Source organism: Myxine glutinosa, chromosome 4 (genome assembly GCF_964187855.1).
Source record: "Myxine glutinosa chromosome 4, kmMyxGlut1.1, whole genome shotgun sequence".
Taxonomy (NCBI): Eukaryota; Metazoa; Chordata; class Myxini; order Myxiniformes; family Myxinidae; genus Myxine; species Myxine glutinosa.
This window is the reverse complement of record NC_136264.1, coordinates 167,563,639-167,578,775: the sequence shown is the minus strand read 5'-3', so window position 1 is coordinate 167,578,775 and position 15,137 is coordinate 167,563,639. Positions and strand designations below refer to the sequence as shown.

Below are 15,137 nucleotides of genomic sequence, written 5' to 3'. Positions count from 1 at the left end.
GTTAGACCATCAGTCTTGTTTATTTTTTTTTCAAGTGATTCTTCACCATTGAGTGATTGGACCAAACAATACATAGCATGATTTTCAAAAAGTTGTGGATGACTTATGACAAAACCTGGTGGATTAGTTGGGTAAGTGACAACAATCCGATTAGATTTTGGTTCAGGTCCGAATCCAAATCTGGCCCATTAGTGGGATACAAAACGTGAACCGGTCAGCCTGGCAGAGGTATGCTATCGACCGAGTGCCATTCTTGTTGTGCCATGTGGTGACTACCAAGTTTAGTGAATTTCTGCACAACTGTCTTGGAGACAATGTGACAGATGGACAAAGAGACAGACAGATGAAGCAGATTACAATATCCCCCGTCCCCATTTCCTCCCCAAAAAGCATAGGGATAGAAATGCAAAAGTGTCTAGCACAACCAGGAAACTCACTAAGAAATCAAGCTGAAAATAAGATCCCAGCAAAGGAGGAAGGATATATAGCCATGGTGAGTGTGTAGAGAGGGATAAGACATGGGACACATGTCACACACCTGGTGAGACTGGCAGCCCGCTTCACAGCAGATACATCAGGATCTGCTCCATGCAAGATCAGCTCGCCACCCTTATGCAGCTGCTCAATAGACCGAGCGGTCACTTCAGCCAAGCTTTGTATGCACAAGCTGTGGACATCCTGCCAACCCAGAGATGTGAACAGGCATAAAAGGGTAATGTGTACAACTAAGGCTTCCATGAAGGTACTGTATATCCAAAACACAACTTGTGGCACAGGAACTACGAAGGGTAAATATCCAAAGAAACGAATTATAAAAATGTTCGAGGCCAACAATGAGGGATTTTATTACCTGTACACTCTTCTTTTCTGTTTTAACCACATCTTCCTTCTCCAACTCCTCTGCTGCCTCCTTTGGTGTCAAATCTTCTTGAACCTCCTTCAGCCATGCATCCACTTTTTGTCTTGCCTACAAACATACGAACAGCGACCTCGCCTTTTCACATCTATAAAGTAAAGCTATTATTTCACAAGTGACCACAATTCACGCACAACTGGAAGGGTCGTATAAGCTAAATCAATGTGCATGTAATCACCCGGTTCAGCTTGTTTGGTGTAACACCAATGTGCACTTGAAACAGCAGCTCAGTGATAACATTCATCAAGTCTTGATCTTTCTCACCTAGAGAAGGAAATGCGACATCACATGGAGAAGAGCGATGAAGTTGAGGATGATCATTGATCAGTCATTAGTCTTGTCCCGAAGGGTATGCGAGACTGTGTGTGTCCACGTCCACATATTTTTGCTTTAAAAATGGTTCTCTGAAACTGCTTTTCTGATTGATGCAAAACTTTAATTATAGGAGAAACTCCGCATGGAGGATATTTTACTGCTAACCCTGACATTATAGGTCATATGGTATGGCAGCCATATTGGATAAAAGGAAAAAAATTTGGACATAATTTTCTCCAAAATCGCTCAACGAAAAAAAATTTGAAACTTGCCATATCTCATCAACTCCCATGGGATATACAGGGTGATAACGATGATGCAATTGGTGAAGTGGTATTCCAGCCATAATTGTTTGAATTAATATCCTCATCCAAAAATCTGAAACTTCATATTTCTGATATATGACCTGATGTGACAGAACAATTTTATTTATGACGTTCATAACCCATGCATCCGGTGTGTACCCCGGTTTAGAATAGGTCCACCGTATCCCTGCGTGTTGTAAGAGGCAACGAAAAGGGTTGGCGTCAGGAAGGGCATCCGGCCATAAAAACATTGCCTCAAAAAGAGAACCATGACAATTACAACTACATATGGGCAGGGTACAGCCCAAAGTACCCCGTGGGGGACCCCACTCCCTCTCGTCAAAACTCAAGGTGGGGAACCGGATCGAAGCAAGGGTGGAAATCACTCCATTTATAATGACGAAACGTCTGATGCCGGACGTGGAGATCGGTTTCTGAGGTTTGGGACATTGAATGTAGGGACAATGACAGGGAGATCAGGAAAAGTGGTGGAAGTATTGGTCAGAAGAAGAGTGGACATATGTTGTGTGCAGGAGACGAGATGGAAGGGAAGTGGTGTGAGAATGGTGAAGGGTAGGCAGGGACAGAAATACAAGTTTGTGTGGCAAGGGTGCCCAGAAGGCGTGAATTGTGTTGGGGTCCTGTTTTCTGAGGAGTTTGCAGACAGAGTGGTGAGTGTGACTAGAGTGAGTGAAAGGTTGATGATGGTGAAAATGATGATTGGAAAGCTCTTGGTTAACGTCATCTCGGGATATGCTCTGCAGGTCGGTCGGAGCGATGAAGAGAATGACAAGTTCTGGTGTGCGATAGAGAAGCTGATGGAAAACGTGAAAGATGAGGAAGTTGTTGTGGTAGGAGGAGACGTAAATGGACATGTGGGAAGGAGTATGGCCGGTTTTGAGGGAGTTCATAGGGGTTACAGATATGGTGTGAGAAATGGAGAAGGTGAAAGGATTTTGGAGTTTGCTAATGGAGCTGATTTGTTGATTTGTAATACTCACTTCCAGAAATAGGATAATAAGCTTGTTACATACATGTCAGGTGGGTCGACGACAACCGTTGAGTACCTGCTGGTGCATAGGCGAGATAGAGAGCACCTCCGAGACACAAAGGTGATCCCGGGGGAGGAGGCTGTTTCACAGCACCACTTGGTTGTCTGCGACATAAGGGTGAAAGGTGCGAGGAGAGCTCGGCGGGTGAAGTACCAACCGAGAATGAAGGTGTGGAGGTTGAAAGAGGTGACAGTGAGGGAGGCAATAAAAGAGAGGGCAAGTATGGTAGAGGATGATATGGTTGAGCTTGAAAGTGGTTGGATGTCAATGAAAGATAGTCTGTTGGGCGCCGTTGGTGAGGTATGTGGATGGACAAAAGGACCACCGAAGCACTCGGAAACATGGTGGTGGGATGATGAAGTTGGAAAGAAGATTGACGAGAAGAGGAAGAAGTTCGAAGCGAAGCGAAGTTCGAAGTTCGAGGCGAAGGGTATGGGGCAGAAAAGGCAGAGTATGAAAGTTATAAGGCAGCCAAGAAGGCTGCAAAGAAAGAGGTAGCAAAGGCACAGGAGGCATGTAGGATAATGTTCGAAGAACGCTTGGATTTGGAAGAGGGTCAGAGAGCGGTATTCAGGATTGCAAAGCAGATAGCAAAAGAGAGGTGTGATGTGATGGGGGTGAGTTGCTTGGAGGATGAAGTGGGACAAATCGTTGTGGACCCAGATGGAATTAAAGGAAGATGGAAGAGATATATGGAAATACTGTTGAATGCAGAGAATGAATGGGATGGCAACAAAGAGAGTAACCCAGTTTTAGGACCGGCATTGAAGATAACCGAGAAGGAAGTTGAGGAAGCGATAAAAGCAATAAAAAACCACCTTTAGAGGCCATTTTTCCCCGCAAGCGGGGGTTGGCCTTTTTCGGGAACTGTGGTTGTTGTTGTTTTTCGGTCCCCTTTTTGAAGCAATGTTTTACAGCCGGATGCCCTTCCTGACGCCAACCCTTTTTTGCCGCCTTTAACGACAAGCAGGGAATTACCAGTGAACTGGTACTCAATTAGCCGACCTCGGAAGGATGACAGGCTGAGTCAACCCCCCTGGCGTTAATTCAGCGATTGACCGGGATTCGAACCCAGGATCCTAGGATCCTAAGCCGGCACCCTAGCCGCTAGCCCAACACCAGGGATAAAGCAATGAAGCAATATGCAATGAAGAATTGACGATAAAAGCAATGAAGAATAGAAAAGCGGGAGGGCCGATGGGAGTTGTGGGAGATATGTTGAAAGCAGCGGGAAATTGGGGTGTGACAGAGATCTGCAATCTGGTGGTGAAAGAAGGCCGCATTCCAGTGGATTGGGAACTGAGTACCCTCGTCCCTCTATACAAGGGGTTAAGGTGACCCTCTGGACTGTGGCTTGTATCAAGCGATAAAGTTATTGGAGCATGGAATGAAGGTATTGGAAAGGGTGTTGGAGAGGACGATAAGGACGAAAGTGAAGATTGACGAAATGCAGTTTGGATTTATGCCAGGAAGAGGAACGACAGACGTGCTTTTTATTGTGAGGCAGTTGCAGAAGAAGTACATGGAGAAGAGGAAGAAGTTGTTTCTTGGGTTTGTTGATCTGGAGAAAGCATTCGATAGGGTTCCACTTGAAGTAGTGACATGGGCATTGAGGAAGTTAGGAGTGGAGGAATGGTTGATCAGAGTAGTGATGGCAATGTACAAAAGAGCACGCACAGCTGTAAGGACGAAGGACGGGAACAGTGGTGAGTTTGAGGTGAAGGTGGGAGTGCATCAGGGGTCGATACTAAGTCCACGACTATTTGTAGCTGTGATGGAGGTGCTGGCTCAGAACGTAAAGGAGGGTTTACCATGGGAGTTGTTGTATGCAGATGATCTGGTGTTGATTGCAGAAAGTATGGATAGACTGAAGGAGAAGATGAACAAGTGGAAGGAATGTATGGAGACAAAAGATCTGAAGGTGAATATCGGAAAAACGAAGGTGATGGCAAGTGGTAAAGCATGTATTGAGGTGGAAAGAACTGGGAAGTGTCCGTGTGCTGTGTGCAGGAAGGGTGTCGGAGTGAATTCCATTCAATGTACAATGTGTGCTGAGAGGGTTCATCAAAAATGTAGTGGTTTGAGAGGGTCATTAACCAGTGTGGCAGCTACATTCAAGTGTAAGGTGTGCACAGAGGGAGCTGCAGATGGAGGAAATGTTGAGTTGGATCTTGGAGATGACGTGAAGCAGGAAGGTGTTGAAACATTTTGTTACCTAGGAGACATGCTGAATGGAGAAGGTGGATCAGACTCAGCAACGGTTGCTCGAGTGAGATGTGCATGGAAGAAGTTTCAGGAACTGAGTGGCGTGCTGGCGAGGAGGTGAGTGTCGTTGAAGCTGAAGGGAAAGGTGTATGCTTCATGTGTGAGAAGTGTTATGATTCATGGGAGCGAGACATGGGTAATGAACGTAGAGCAGCAACGAAGGCTGGGAAGGGTGGAAATGCGAATGGTTCGGTGGATGTATGGAGTATTGTTGAGAGAGAGGAAGACAAATGATGAATTGCGAAAGATGATCGATGCGAATAGAGCCTGTGATGGATGCTGTGAAGAGAAACAGTTTGAGATGGTTTGGTCATGTGTTGAGGAAGGATGAGTGACTGGTTGAGAGCATCAAATCACTATCTAGATCTACTGTTCAGGGTATAACAATTGTTGCTTTGAAGAGCTAATGACAATCTTTGGTGCAACTTGTATAGCTCAATAAGGTGTGAATACAAGTATGAAAAAGTGTTTTCGAAAACGACATGTTATGACTTTACGTGATACACAACTCCGACCTTGAGCCAGGTTTCACTGTATGGGTGGTCACACCTGATGTGAGCAGTCAAATAGCACCGCTTTTATACTTTTTAAGGCAAAGGATTAACTCATGAAAATGGTCGATTATTGCTGTGTTGTTGATATTTGTAGAAGCTTGTATTTATTAATTTTTTTGTATGCAAAGTTGAGGCTCGTGTAAGGGCTAACATATAAAACACATAAAACCATAAACAGAAATACACATGAAACATATAATAAGGGGAGCAGGAGACAAGAGGGGAAGAGAGAGGGAACCACACAAGCACAACAACAGTAGAGAACAGGGACAGTGGTAGATCTGTATAAAGGGGAGGTCTGGGGCGGGGAAGAGGTGGGGCAGGAGGGGTGGGCGGGTGGGGAGGGAACCGAGAACAATGGACGCGACGGAAGAAACAAAATCCTAAATTGGGACGTCCCCACGACTCACTTCAAATACACAATACAGGAATTAATTAACAAAATTAACGTTTCGTTGTGCTCGTGTGTGATGCGTCTTAGCTGTCTGTAGATGTAGCGTCCGTCAGGAATCCCCCAGGCTCCAGTGTTCGGGACCCAAGCGTGCAGTCTGGGCACGGTTCCGGTTGGCGTGAAATGGCTCGGGCATTGGCGCGAACAGCTCGGGCGTTGGCGCGAACACCCCACTCTGCACGGTCCGTCCCACGCTACACACACAGTACACAGGCACAAGGAGCATGACAGGGGAGGATGATCGTCAGCGCTGGTCTCTCCACCATCCTTCGAACGTCCACACAGTGGAACAGGTCCAACACGAAGGGACAGTCAAGGGAAGACAAGAGGCAAAGGGAAGAGCTTCGGGCAGGAAGCAACCAGGAACGAGAAAGCTCAGGGAAGAAGAGAGCAAATGTCGATCTCCGACCACTTGCTTTCACATCCAGCCCAAGAGAGAGCAAACGGGGACGTCGATGCTGACAAAGCCAAAATTGCGACCGCTCGCTGCGGGATCCAGCACGAGAAGGGACAAAATGCCGGCTCGCCGTTCGTGGTGTTGCTTCTCCTCTCGGGGAATAGCATCACCGTATGGACCAACCAGCCCATGATGGTCTTGGCCTGACGTGCTCAAAGCTTTGGCCTGCTTAACGGGATCAAATCCTTCGACTGGTGGCTGTACACTCCCGTATCGGACGTCGTTTTCATAGAAAAGCACCTTAGTGTGAGAATCCAGGTCAGAGATGGCGTGTACCTTCTTGATGATATCACTGCCCTATTTCAACACCTTTCTCGCCGCATCTCCTTCCAAACCGAACACGCCAGTGCCGGACCAGAACCGCCACCAAGGTGTATCCTGGTAGAGGAGGAAGGCCACCATCACATTGCACGCAAAGATGTAGTCTAAGCCGGTAATCACCGACATGTCTGCATAACCATCAGCCTGTGCCAACATTCCCACCAGATCTGCTGCCCTGATCTTCAGAATGGCTAGATCTGACTTAGTCCGAGCAGGGCATTTTTTAAGCATGGCCTCATCATCTTCGCCGTCCGCCAGAGTTAATGCCACAGGACGGACTTTCCTAGCCTGACCACAGGCTAACACAATGCGTTTGATCTTGTCCTGGAGCCTACTGATCGTCACAGGCCGTTGGTAATTCAGTGGCAGCAGTGAGGTGTTCTTTCTGAATCTCTTGGCCAGACATAGAGGCATAGATTCGTTTAACTGGAAGTAGTCGACAAGGCCATAAACCAGGACCAGGAAGACCACCCCATAACGACAGCCTCTGCCAGCCAAAGAGGCCAGAAGAGCAGAGAAGTGTTGCAAAGCTGGATCTTTTGATTCAAGTGAACTGAATGCGAAGTCTACCCATTCAGCCTCGGCTCCGAGCGGGTTGGGCCATCCCGCCACATTGCCCTCGATACGGCCACTTCTTCTGAGACCGTGCCCTCCCCACCACAGGACGAAACAGGAGTAGAGTCGGTGGTAACCTCCACCCCCGTCGAGTTTCCCGGCCTGCTAGGTCTTCTCCAGGCCGAAAGAGCATTGACGGCATATTGATTGCCGTACGCTGTGGAGCTCACCTGTGCCAAACCACAGCCTACCAGTAGCCACTTGGGAAAGCAGGCGGAGGAAATACCCAGCAAGATGGACCGTAAGTGCTGGTTCTGATCCACTCCAACGCCGCTCTGGATGGTCATTGCGCGCAGAGATTCCCAGTCTACCTTCGGTATTGTCAAGGTGTTTCGGAACCACATTACCCGCACGCCGGTGCAGCTGCGCAATGCCTCACCAGGGTGGGAAACCCAGCCCCTGATGGTCGGGATAGTGTCTGGGGGGTTCATGCCTAACACCGCATCTCCGGACTGTTATGTCCAAGATCTTCCAGTGAGTGCAGCCATAGAATATCCACTCATTCCAAACAGATGCATCATCTTGCACAACCCAGTCCCCCGCAGGTATGATCCCCACGTATGTACCCGTTGGTTGGTGAACAGGGCCCACCCTGAGGGGAGCGCTACTCTCCAGACCGCCTGGTATAGCAATACCAGGTTGTCAGAGCGCCACATGATGGCAGAGGCATAGGACTATTGCGCATAAACACCTGGTCTGAGAGCTGTTGCAAGTAGACGTCTGGGTACATGTTGGCGATGTTCCTCGGATAGTTGGTGAGATAGTCAGGACTGAAAAAAGGGCTGCCCCAAAGCGCAGGCTGCCTAAACTGCATAGTCAGTGGTCTCAGTGTAGTAGGGCTGTGAGCAAGCATAGCAGCCCCTCCACTCGTAACCTGCAGCATGGCCAGGATTGCCCACTGCGCTGCCGCCCTGTCATCTGAATGCCCCAAACTGTCCCAGACCTCGTCCAGGACCATCTGAGGATGGGAGAAACCAGGGACCACATTGCCATAGATGTTGTGCAGAGTGTCATAGTCTAGGCTCTAGGGAATTGAATTGATGGAACAGGCCAAAGTGGGTAGCCAAATATCTAAACCCAATGCAGCCAGACTTGTAATAGTTGGGAAGAGCACCCGGCCAGTGAGGAGGAGCCACGCCTGAAACCCTGGCACGCAGACCCAGTACCAATCCCAGGTTAGTGCGATAATTAATTGCCGGCACAGTAGCATCATAGCGCGGTGGCAAAGCTAAGTGCCAAGCTGTGTCCTCAGGAAACCGGGGTACCTCTGCATTTGCCCAGTACCACACCCGCAAAGCAGACTCCACAGCCTGCCTCAACCCCAGCCCCTTAGTCATGCCGTTAGACACGGGCTGCTCTTGCTCGGGGGGAACCATCCTGCCACCGGTGCGGTACACCAGTAGGCTGGGTATGTCAAAGAGTAACCGGGCCTCCTGTGCCACCAAACCAGATGCCACGAGGAACTGGTACATGTACGTCATGTCACGTTGCGTCCATGAAGAGCTCCAGCTGTAGATATAATCCACAAGTGAATGCTGGACCGGTAGCTCTATACCCCTCTCCGAATCCAGCCCCACGGCTAAGGGGGTGTACACGCTGGATAGTAAACGGTGGGCAAGGGACCGGTCATAGGAGTCCAGAGCATGTGTGCCAGGATAGCCTCAGCAGAGTCCACTCTAGAGGCATCACGCCTCGGCGACAGCACGTTAAGATTGATCTTCCCGCCGATGTGGATCAGGCCGCCGTTCCAAGCACAGTACTGCCGCCCCAACATGCCATCTGCCACGGCCGAGTAGAACGTATCCACCAGAACGCCATAGCTGAACATCAGATAAGGACAATGCAGCGCGAAGAACAGGGAAATCAGCCTTTGACTATTACTGTCAGCGCAAAGCTGACCGGGGATGGCGATAACATCAGCTTTAATACCACGTACTGTTGACAGGCATGAAAAATGCCAACTTGCCCTTCCTACCGGCCTGAGCAGTGCCATAGAATGGAATGTAGGGGTTCGTACCCCCTGCCCGCTCAGGCGCCAAAGGGCTGCGGTTTGTCACAAATTGACGGGGATAGATGGAATCCGGAGCGATGGTACCCCAAGGTAACATGCCAGCGTATTCACCCTCAAGCGGAGAGTCGCCAGCCTGGCAGCTGCTTCTAAGCAACTGGAGCATGCCATACAGTCCCAATTTAAGCACCATGGAATCGTTTTGTTATGCGCGAGCCGTGCACACTGTCTGCTATCATGTACACATCATCCTTTTTGAAACCAAAAGGGAGGATGTTCACACGCTGGTTAATAGTCTGGCCACTCGCTTTTGCCTCTTTGAGCGTCTCAGCCAGATTTGTTCCTTCTGTTGGCACCCCCTGCCTCAGGAGGGAAGTGTGGTCCACGGCAATGAACAACCATGGAGCAGGGGTAATTGAAAACCTTCGATGTGCATTTATATCCAGACAAGCAGGGTCCAGCAACATGGCATTGCCAGTGTCCGGATCTAAAACCTGACCCTTAGCGGTGACTCTGAATTAGTCCGAGCAGTCTGCCATACAGACTGTGCCGAACCACAGCCTACCAGTAGCCACTCGGGAAACTGTGTCGAAACACTAGACTGTGTCGTTGTCGTGCAGTTGTTGTCCTGTGTTGTCCTGTCCACAGTTGCCCTGTGGCTGGATCAGTCAACAAAGAGAGTATGTCACGGATAGCTAATCGAGCTTAACGAGGCGTTGGGGTCAATGGCGGATTTGACTATGCAAGCACGGAAGGAAGAAGGGGTAGAGGAAGAAGCGGTTTTTACCCGACGCGATCCGAGCAGTCTTCAACCCTGCAAATTAATCTCACACGAACATGGGATTTGGAATGAAAGGGAAAGTAATAAAAGGGTTTATTCAAAATAAATATCGGGACAGGGAAACGCGATGATCAAACGAGAACCTAGGTTGGGACATCCCCACTCACACTTCGGATACAAACAATCGGAGATTGAATTAAATAAATGGTCTAGTCGTGTTTGTGAAATGTGGTGCGTCTTATCTGTGTCTGGCAGTGTAGCCCATTGGATGAATAAGATCTGTATTAGTATGATTGTAAATAAAATGTCTAAGAGTTAAGGGATCAGGGTGCAAAATTCTATCATTGTACAACTGTTTGCAAGGTTGAGATAAATATATTTGGAAGAGTAGTAGGTAAAATATTCCACGTACACGACGGTATAAAACAAAGGAACACCACGAGGACTTTCAGGAAAGAAGTTGGAGTGTGAAAGGTGGATTTGGGGTGCATTAACAGGGATAGTAAAGATCAAGGGTTTGGATGGGGAAGATAAAAGATGGTGGTGAACAGCTGTTTTAAAGACCTGGAGGGAGGAGTGGGATTGAAAAGAGTGAGGGAGTTTGTTCCAGAGACGGGAGAAAAGAGGAATGAAGGAGTGAAGGTAGCCAGGTGTTGTTTCATTTATTAAACCAATGATGCAACTACAATGGATACTTTTATATTAGTTATTCATAGATGGTTACATAACAAGTTAGCAGAGTAATGTGAAACTAACACCAACACCAACACCAACACCAACACACACACACACACACTACAGTATCAGAATATGCAGTTGAGGTCTTCAGTTTGTTTTGCAAAGTATGGCCTGTAAATTACATCAGAAAAGTATTTTTGAGTTAAGCAGATTACTTTTTTCGCAAAAAATTAAATAAACAAGTACTATGCAAAATTACAAAAGTGTGCTGACTGGTTCTACATGAGATTACTGTATTTGGATTATTGGTTCTCAGAATTAAGCCAGCCGCAAACTAACCGAAGTTCCCAATGTGACAACAAAATGATGGGCGACAAATCTTGTGCAATCTCATTTTGTCATAGACTGCTGTACAGTACACGACTGTCGGAGACACTATTGTCAGAAAATAAAATGTTGATGAAGAAGAAATGCAGGTGGAGGATGATAAGGGTGAAAGCTGTGAGCACTGCTGATTTGTTTGGCACAAGTGCTGGTACGTCACCGATGGTGTACCATGACAAAGAAGCGGCCTTGGGTAAAGGCCTGAGCGGAGAGAAGGCCGGCACACGAAGCGCTCAACAACTTCCCAGTGGAACCTGAACAACCAAGTGTAGCTGCTGTTTCCCCAAACGCCTCGGAGCTGGCATTCCACTTTGAATACGGTTTACTGCGATAGTCATATAGGCAGGTGAGTTCCTACAATAAATATACGAGCTGCACTTCCTACCTTCGCTTCTGACCAAAAGTCTACCATATTGATGATACGGCCAGAAGTCACTGAAAGCTGAAGTTTAATTGGCCAATATATTGCGTCGCACCGGTGATCATCATAGAACGCCGCACACTACACATCCTTGGGCATTACTGTTGCCGACAATTCGTCATAAAAGTTGAACAAGTTCAACTTTTATGACGATTGCAGCTGTGCCTGAAAACATTGTTGATAATGGTTGTGAAACGCCACAAGTTATGCGATTTATCAAAGACCCTACCAGACGATACTGTCGCAGATGGTCTCGTTGCGTTGCTTCGGCTGGTGTTCCGCAGCCATTGGAAACTTAAATGATTCCAATATTAAGCATTCCAGCAATCATAACTCGCATCCAAATGTAAATACGGTTACCTTTTTCTTCCACCATATCCCCCTCGACATCAATCTCCTCCAGTACCATGGCAGACTTTATTTCATCCAGCTCTGCTTTCACTTTCACCAGGTCCTCACCAGACAGACTTGAAAGAACTGCCTGCAACTGCAGGGAACACAGTGTGTCGCTCGGCTTATTGAAAAACATCTCCGGGTACACAAATGGTGCAATGCACAGAGAAATGAGGAAACGTTACAAGAAGACCTACATTTCCATCACTCTCATTGGAAAGCATCTCCAGGGCCTCCAGGTGAGAAAGGCCTTGAAACTCGTCAAAAAGCAGGCCATAGTGAGCCTTCGGTTCAGCCAATGAATCTTCATCCTGCTGTGCCAAACGTTGCTCTTCCTTCTCTTTGGCTTCCCTTAGAACCTTTCCAGAGAAGCACAACATGCTGAGAAATAAATATTCGGGTACACAAAAACAGAGAACGTGGTACCAAAGGGCAGACACCCATATGTGCACCGACCTGTGAGAGGGTGTTTGTACGGTGTATTAAGCCCTTGGTGCGCTTGAAGCCTGGATCACCTTCTGCAAGGATATCCATGGTCTTCTTTCCGATTAGCTCAAGGGCATCCAGACCGCCAGTGATGACGGTCTTGCTCTGGGCAAACGTAAAGCAGGGATTATTTAAATAAATTAATAATCAAATACCAGCATTCTTCACAGACAGTTCAAACTGAAAAAAAAAAAAAATTCAAAATTTAATTTGCTTCAATTTCCAAACTCTTGATTTCCTTCATCATTCAACTCCCAAAATCCAGCACAACCACCCACCTCCACTCTCTCATTCCTCTTTTCTCCCGATTGTACAACAGCCTTCTGGAGACCGTTCAATTGCACTCTTCACTCTTGGGCTTCAAGCAAGTAGTGCACAATATCACCCTCAATCCCGACCTGCAATCTTTTCTGCCCCATGAACCCAACCCAATTCAACCTTATTGCTTTCAGGTTACTTTGCTTCCTCTCTTCTCACCTCTCTGGTTGTTAGTGCATCCCCTTGCTTGTTGCATGCAACTGTAGCCCAATTTTGGTATGCTGTCAATCCTATTTTTTTCAAGCACGTCATGTGTTGTAAGATCATGTGCCAGCTGAATAATGTTTTTTTTCTTTTAGTTTATCTTGCCTGAAACACAATGTCAAAATACAACAGTAGCATCAAGAACACCGATTACCAAATGTTTTGACAAACCATCCTCACCGTGTTCTGCACTATGTTAGTAATACTTGAGGCCGTCATACCACCCAGCTTTCCGAGCATGCCAAAAGCCCCACCACTACTGAAAGCTTTTTCATCTCCTTCCACCTCCACCCCTACTTCTTCAAGAACCAGCTCTTCTTCAGAACTAGCAGGATGTCCTGCTTCCTCTGTTGGCACTGTGGGTACATGACAGTGCATGCATGAGCTAAAAGACGATACATACGGCCTTGCCGATAAACAAGCCTTTTACAGGTAGATCCATGGACTCATACATTTCTTTGATGTTTCAGCATATGTTGCTGACCGGTGATGTACATCACAGAGTTCTGGGGGTTTGGGAACCTCGCATCAAACATCAGATCCATGGACCAACATCAAATAAAGCCTTAGCTACTGAGCAGGTAAAACTAGATTGTGGTGCCTTCAGTAGTGAATAAAGATAAAATAGATTGGGAAGTTATAACTTACAGACAAATTATAACTCGCCTTTTCAGCCTCTTATAGGGGGCGGATCCAGGTGGGGAGCAAAAACCCATGAGACCGTAATGTTCTGATGTATCATACCAAATTTGGTCCATATTGGTCATTTAGTTTGTGAGGAAAATATGTTTTCGTGAATATGAGGGATTAGGAGAGGAAGCCCATGGCCCCTTTCCAGGGAAGATATGGCCATGGGGAGAACAACTTAAGGTTGGGCATGGTCACGATGCTGCATGGCCAGTTTGGTCTGGATCCAGTTGTCGTTTTCTGAGAACATTTTAAAAATAAAATACCAATATTTGGAGCAAAACCACCCTTACACCCCCTTAAATGGTTGGATCCGAATGGGTGGCACAACATCACCAGATCATAATGTCCTGATACATTCTACCAAATTTGGTCCGTATCATTCAGGTAGTAGTGGAGAAGAAGATATTTCATTAAAAATGAGGGATTCGGGGAGGGGCCCGTGGTTTCCTTTCCGGGGGGAGATATGACCATGAGGAGCACAACTTAAGGTTAGGGAATAGTCCTGATGCCACTTGGCAAGTTTTGGTCTGGATTTGTCTGGCAGTTTCTGAGAAGAAGATTTTTGAATGAAATACCAATATTTAGGGGCAAAACCCTCTTTTAACACCTTTATCCGGACACCTTAACACCTTAACCTTAACACCATAACACCTTAACACCAAAACCTTTTAACACCTGGCGCATCCGGATGGTGGCACAACCCAATGGTACCTTGCTGTCCTGATGCCGGCACAACCCCAATGAGGTCCATAATAGGTTGGGTAGTTTGTGACAAGCTGTTTGTGTCAAATGTTAACGGGCGTACATACAGTTGGACGGCCGGCACCGGGGCCCACTCTATGAGATTATTTCAGAGAAATAACTTAAAAACAAAAGCGATAATTGTGCAGCGGCAAAAACAAGGAATGTTTATGAATTATTCCAACCCTAACAGCTCAAAAGAAAAAGCTTGCCCTTTGAGCTGCTGTACTAGTTGGTAGTGCCTTCAGTTTGAAAGGTTGGATACTGTCTGACAGATGCATTAGTGACCCCGAACAGAATGCCAAATCCGAGGTCACATAAATACAGTGCAACGTTTGAGTTACATTATGTTATAAATTTGGGATACTACTGAATTCCGAATTAACATTCTGTGGACAACAACAACAACAACATGCATTTTAAAGGCCATTTTCCCTGCTAGAGCGGGGGTTAGCCTTGCGGTCCCCATGACAATCTTCTCCATTTTGCCCTATTTTCTGCATCTCGCCTTGTTAACCCCCTTGCCCGCATTTCTTCTTCCACCATCTTTAGCCAAGTCTTTCTCGGTCTTCCCCGTCTTCTACTTCCTTCTACATTCATTTCCATCACTCTTCTCAACCAGTCACTTTCATCCTTCCTCAACACATGACCAAACCTTCTCAACCTGTTCCTCTTCACAGCATCAATCACAGGCTCTATTCCCATCGTCTTTCGCAATTCATCATTTGTCTTCCTCTCTCTCAACAATACTCCGCACATCCATCGAACCATTCGCATTTCCA

At 47.0% G+C, this 15,137-nt stretch overlaps 1 protein-coding gene and 1 long non-coding RNA gene across 3 annotated transcripts in view; one reads left to right on the top strand and one right to left on the bottom strand.

Annotated features, from left to right (window-relative positions):
* Positions 1-15,137, top strand: part of LOC144891853 (uncharacterized) — a 119,259-nt gene that overhangs the window by 46,218 nt on the left and 57,904 nt on the right. The gene's annotated exons all lie outside the window — the stretch shown is intronic.
* The window catches only part of LOC137425489 (protein FAM114A2), a 78,721-nt gene that overhangs the window by 29,369 nt on the left and 34,215 nt on the right, over positions 1-15,137 (bottom strand). For both annotated transcript variants that reach the window (XM_068113986.2, XM_068113985.2), the window contains exons 5-11: positions 13,105-13,280; positions 12,373-12,507; positions 12,114-12,275; positions 11,884-12,010; positions 1,095-1,180; positions 851-967; positions 539-678 (exon numbers count right to left, since the gene is read on the bottom strand). In XM_068113986.2, coding sequence (XP_067970087.1) covers positions 539-678; positions 851-967; positions 1,095-1,180; positions 11,884-12,010; positions 12,114-12,275; positions 12,373-12,507; positions 13,105-13,280 — 943 coding nt within the window. The remainder of the gene's footprint in view (positions 1-538; positions 679-850; positions 968-1,094; positions 1,181-11,883; positions 12,011-12,113; positions 12,276-12,372; positions 12,508-13,104; positions 13,281-15,137) is intronic.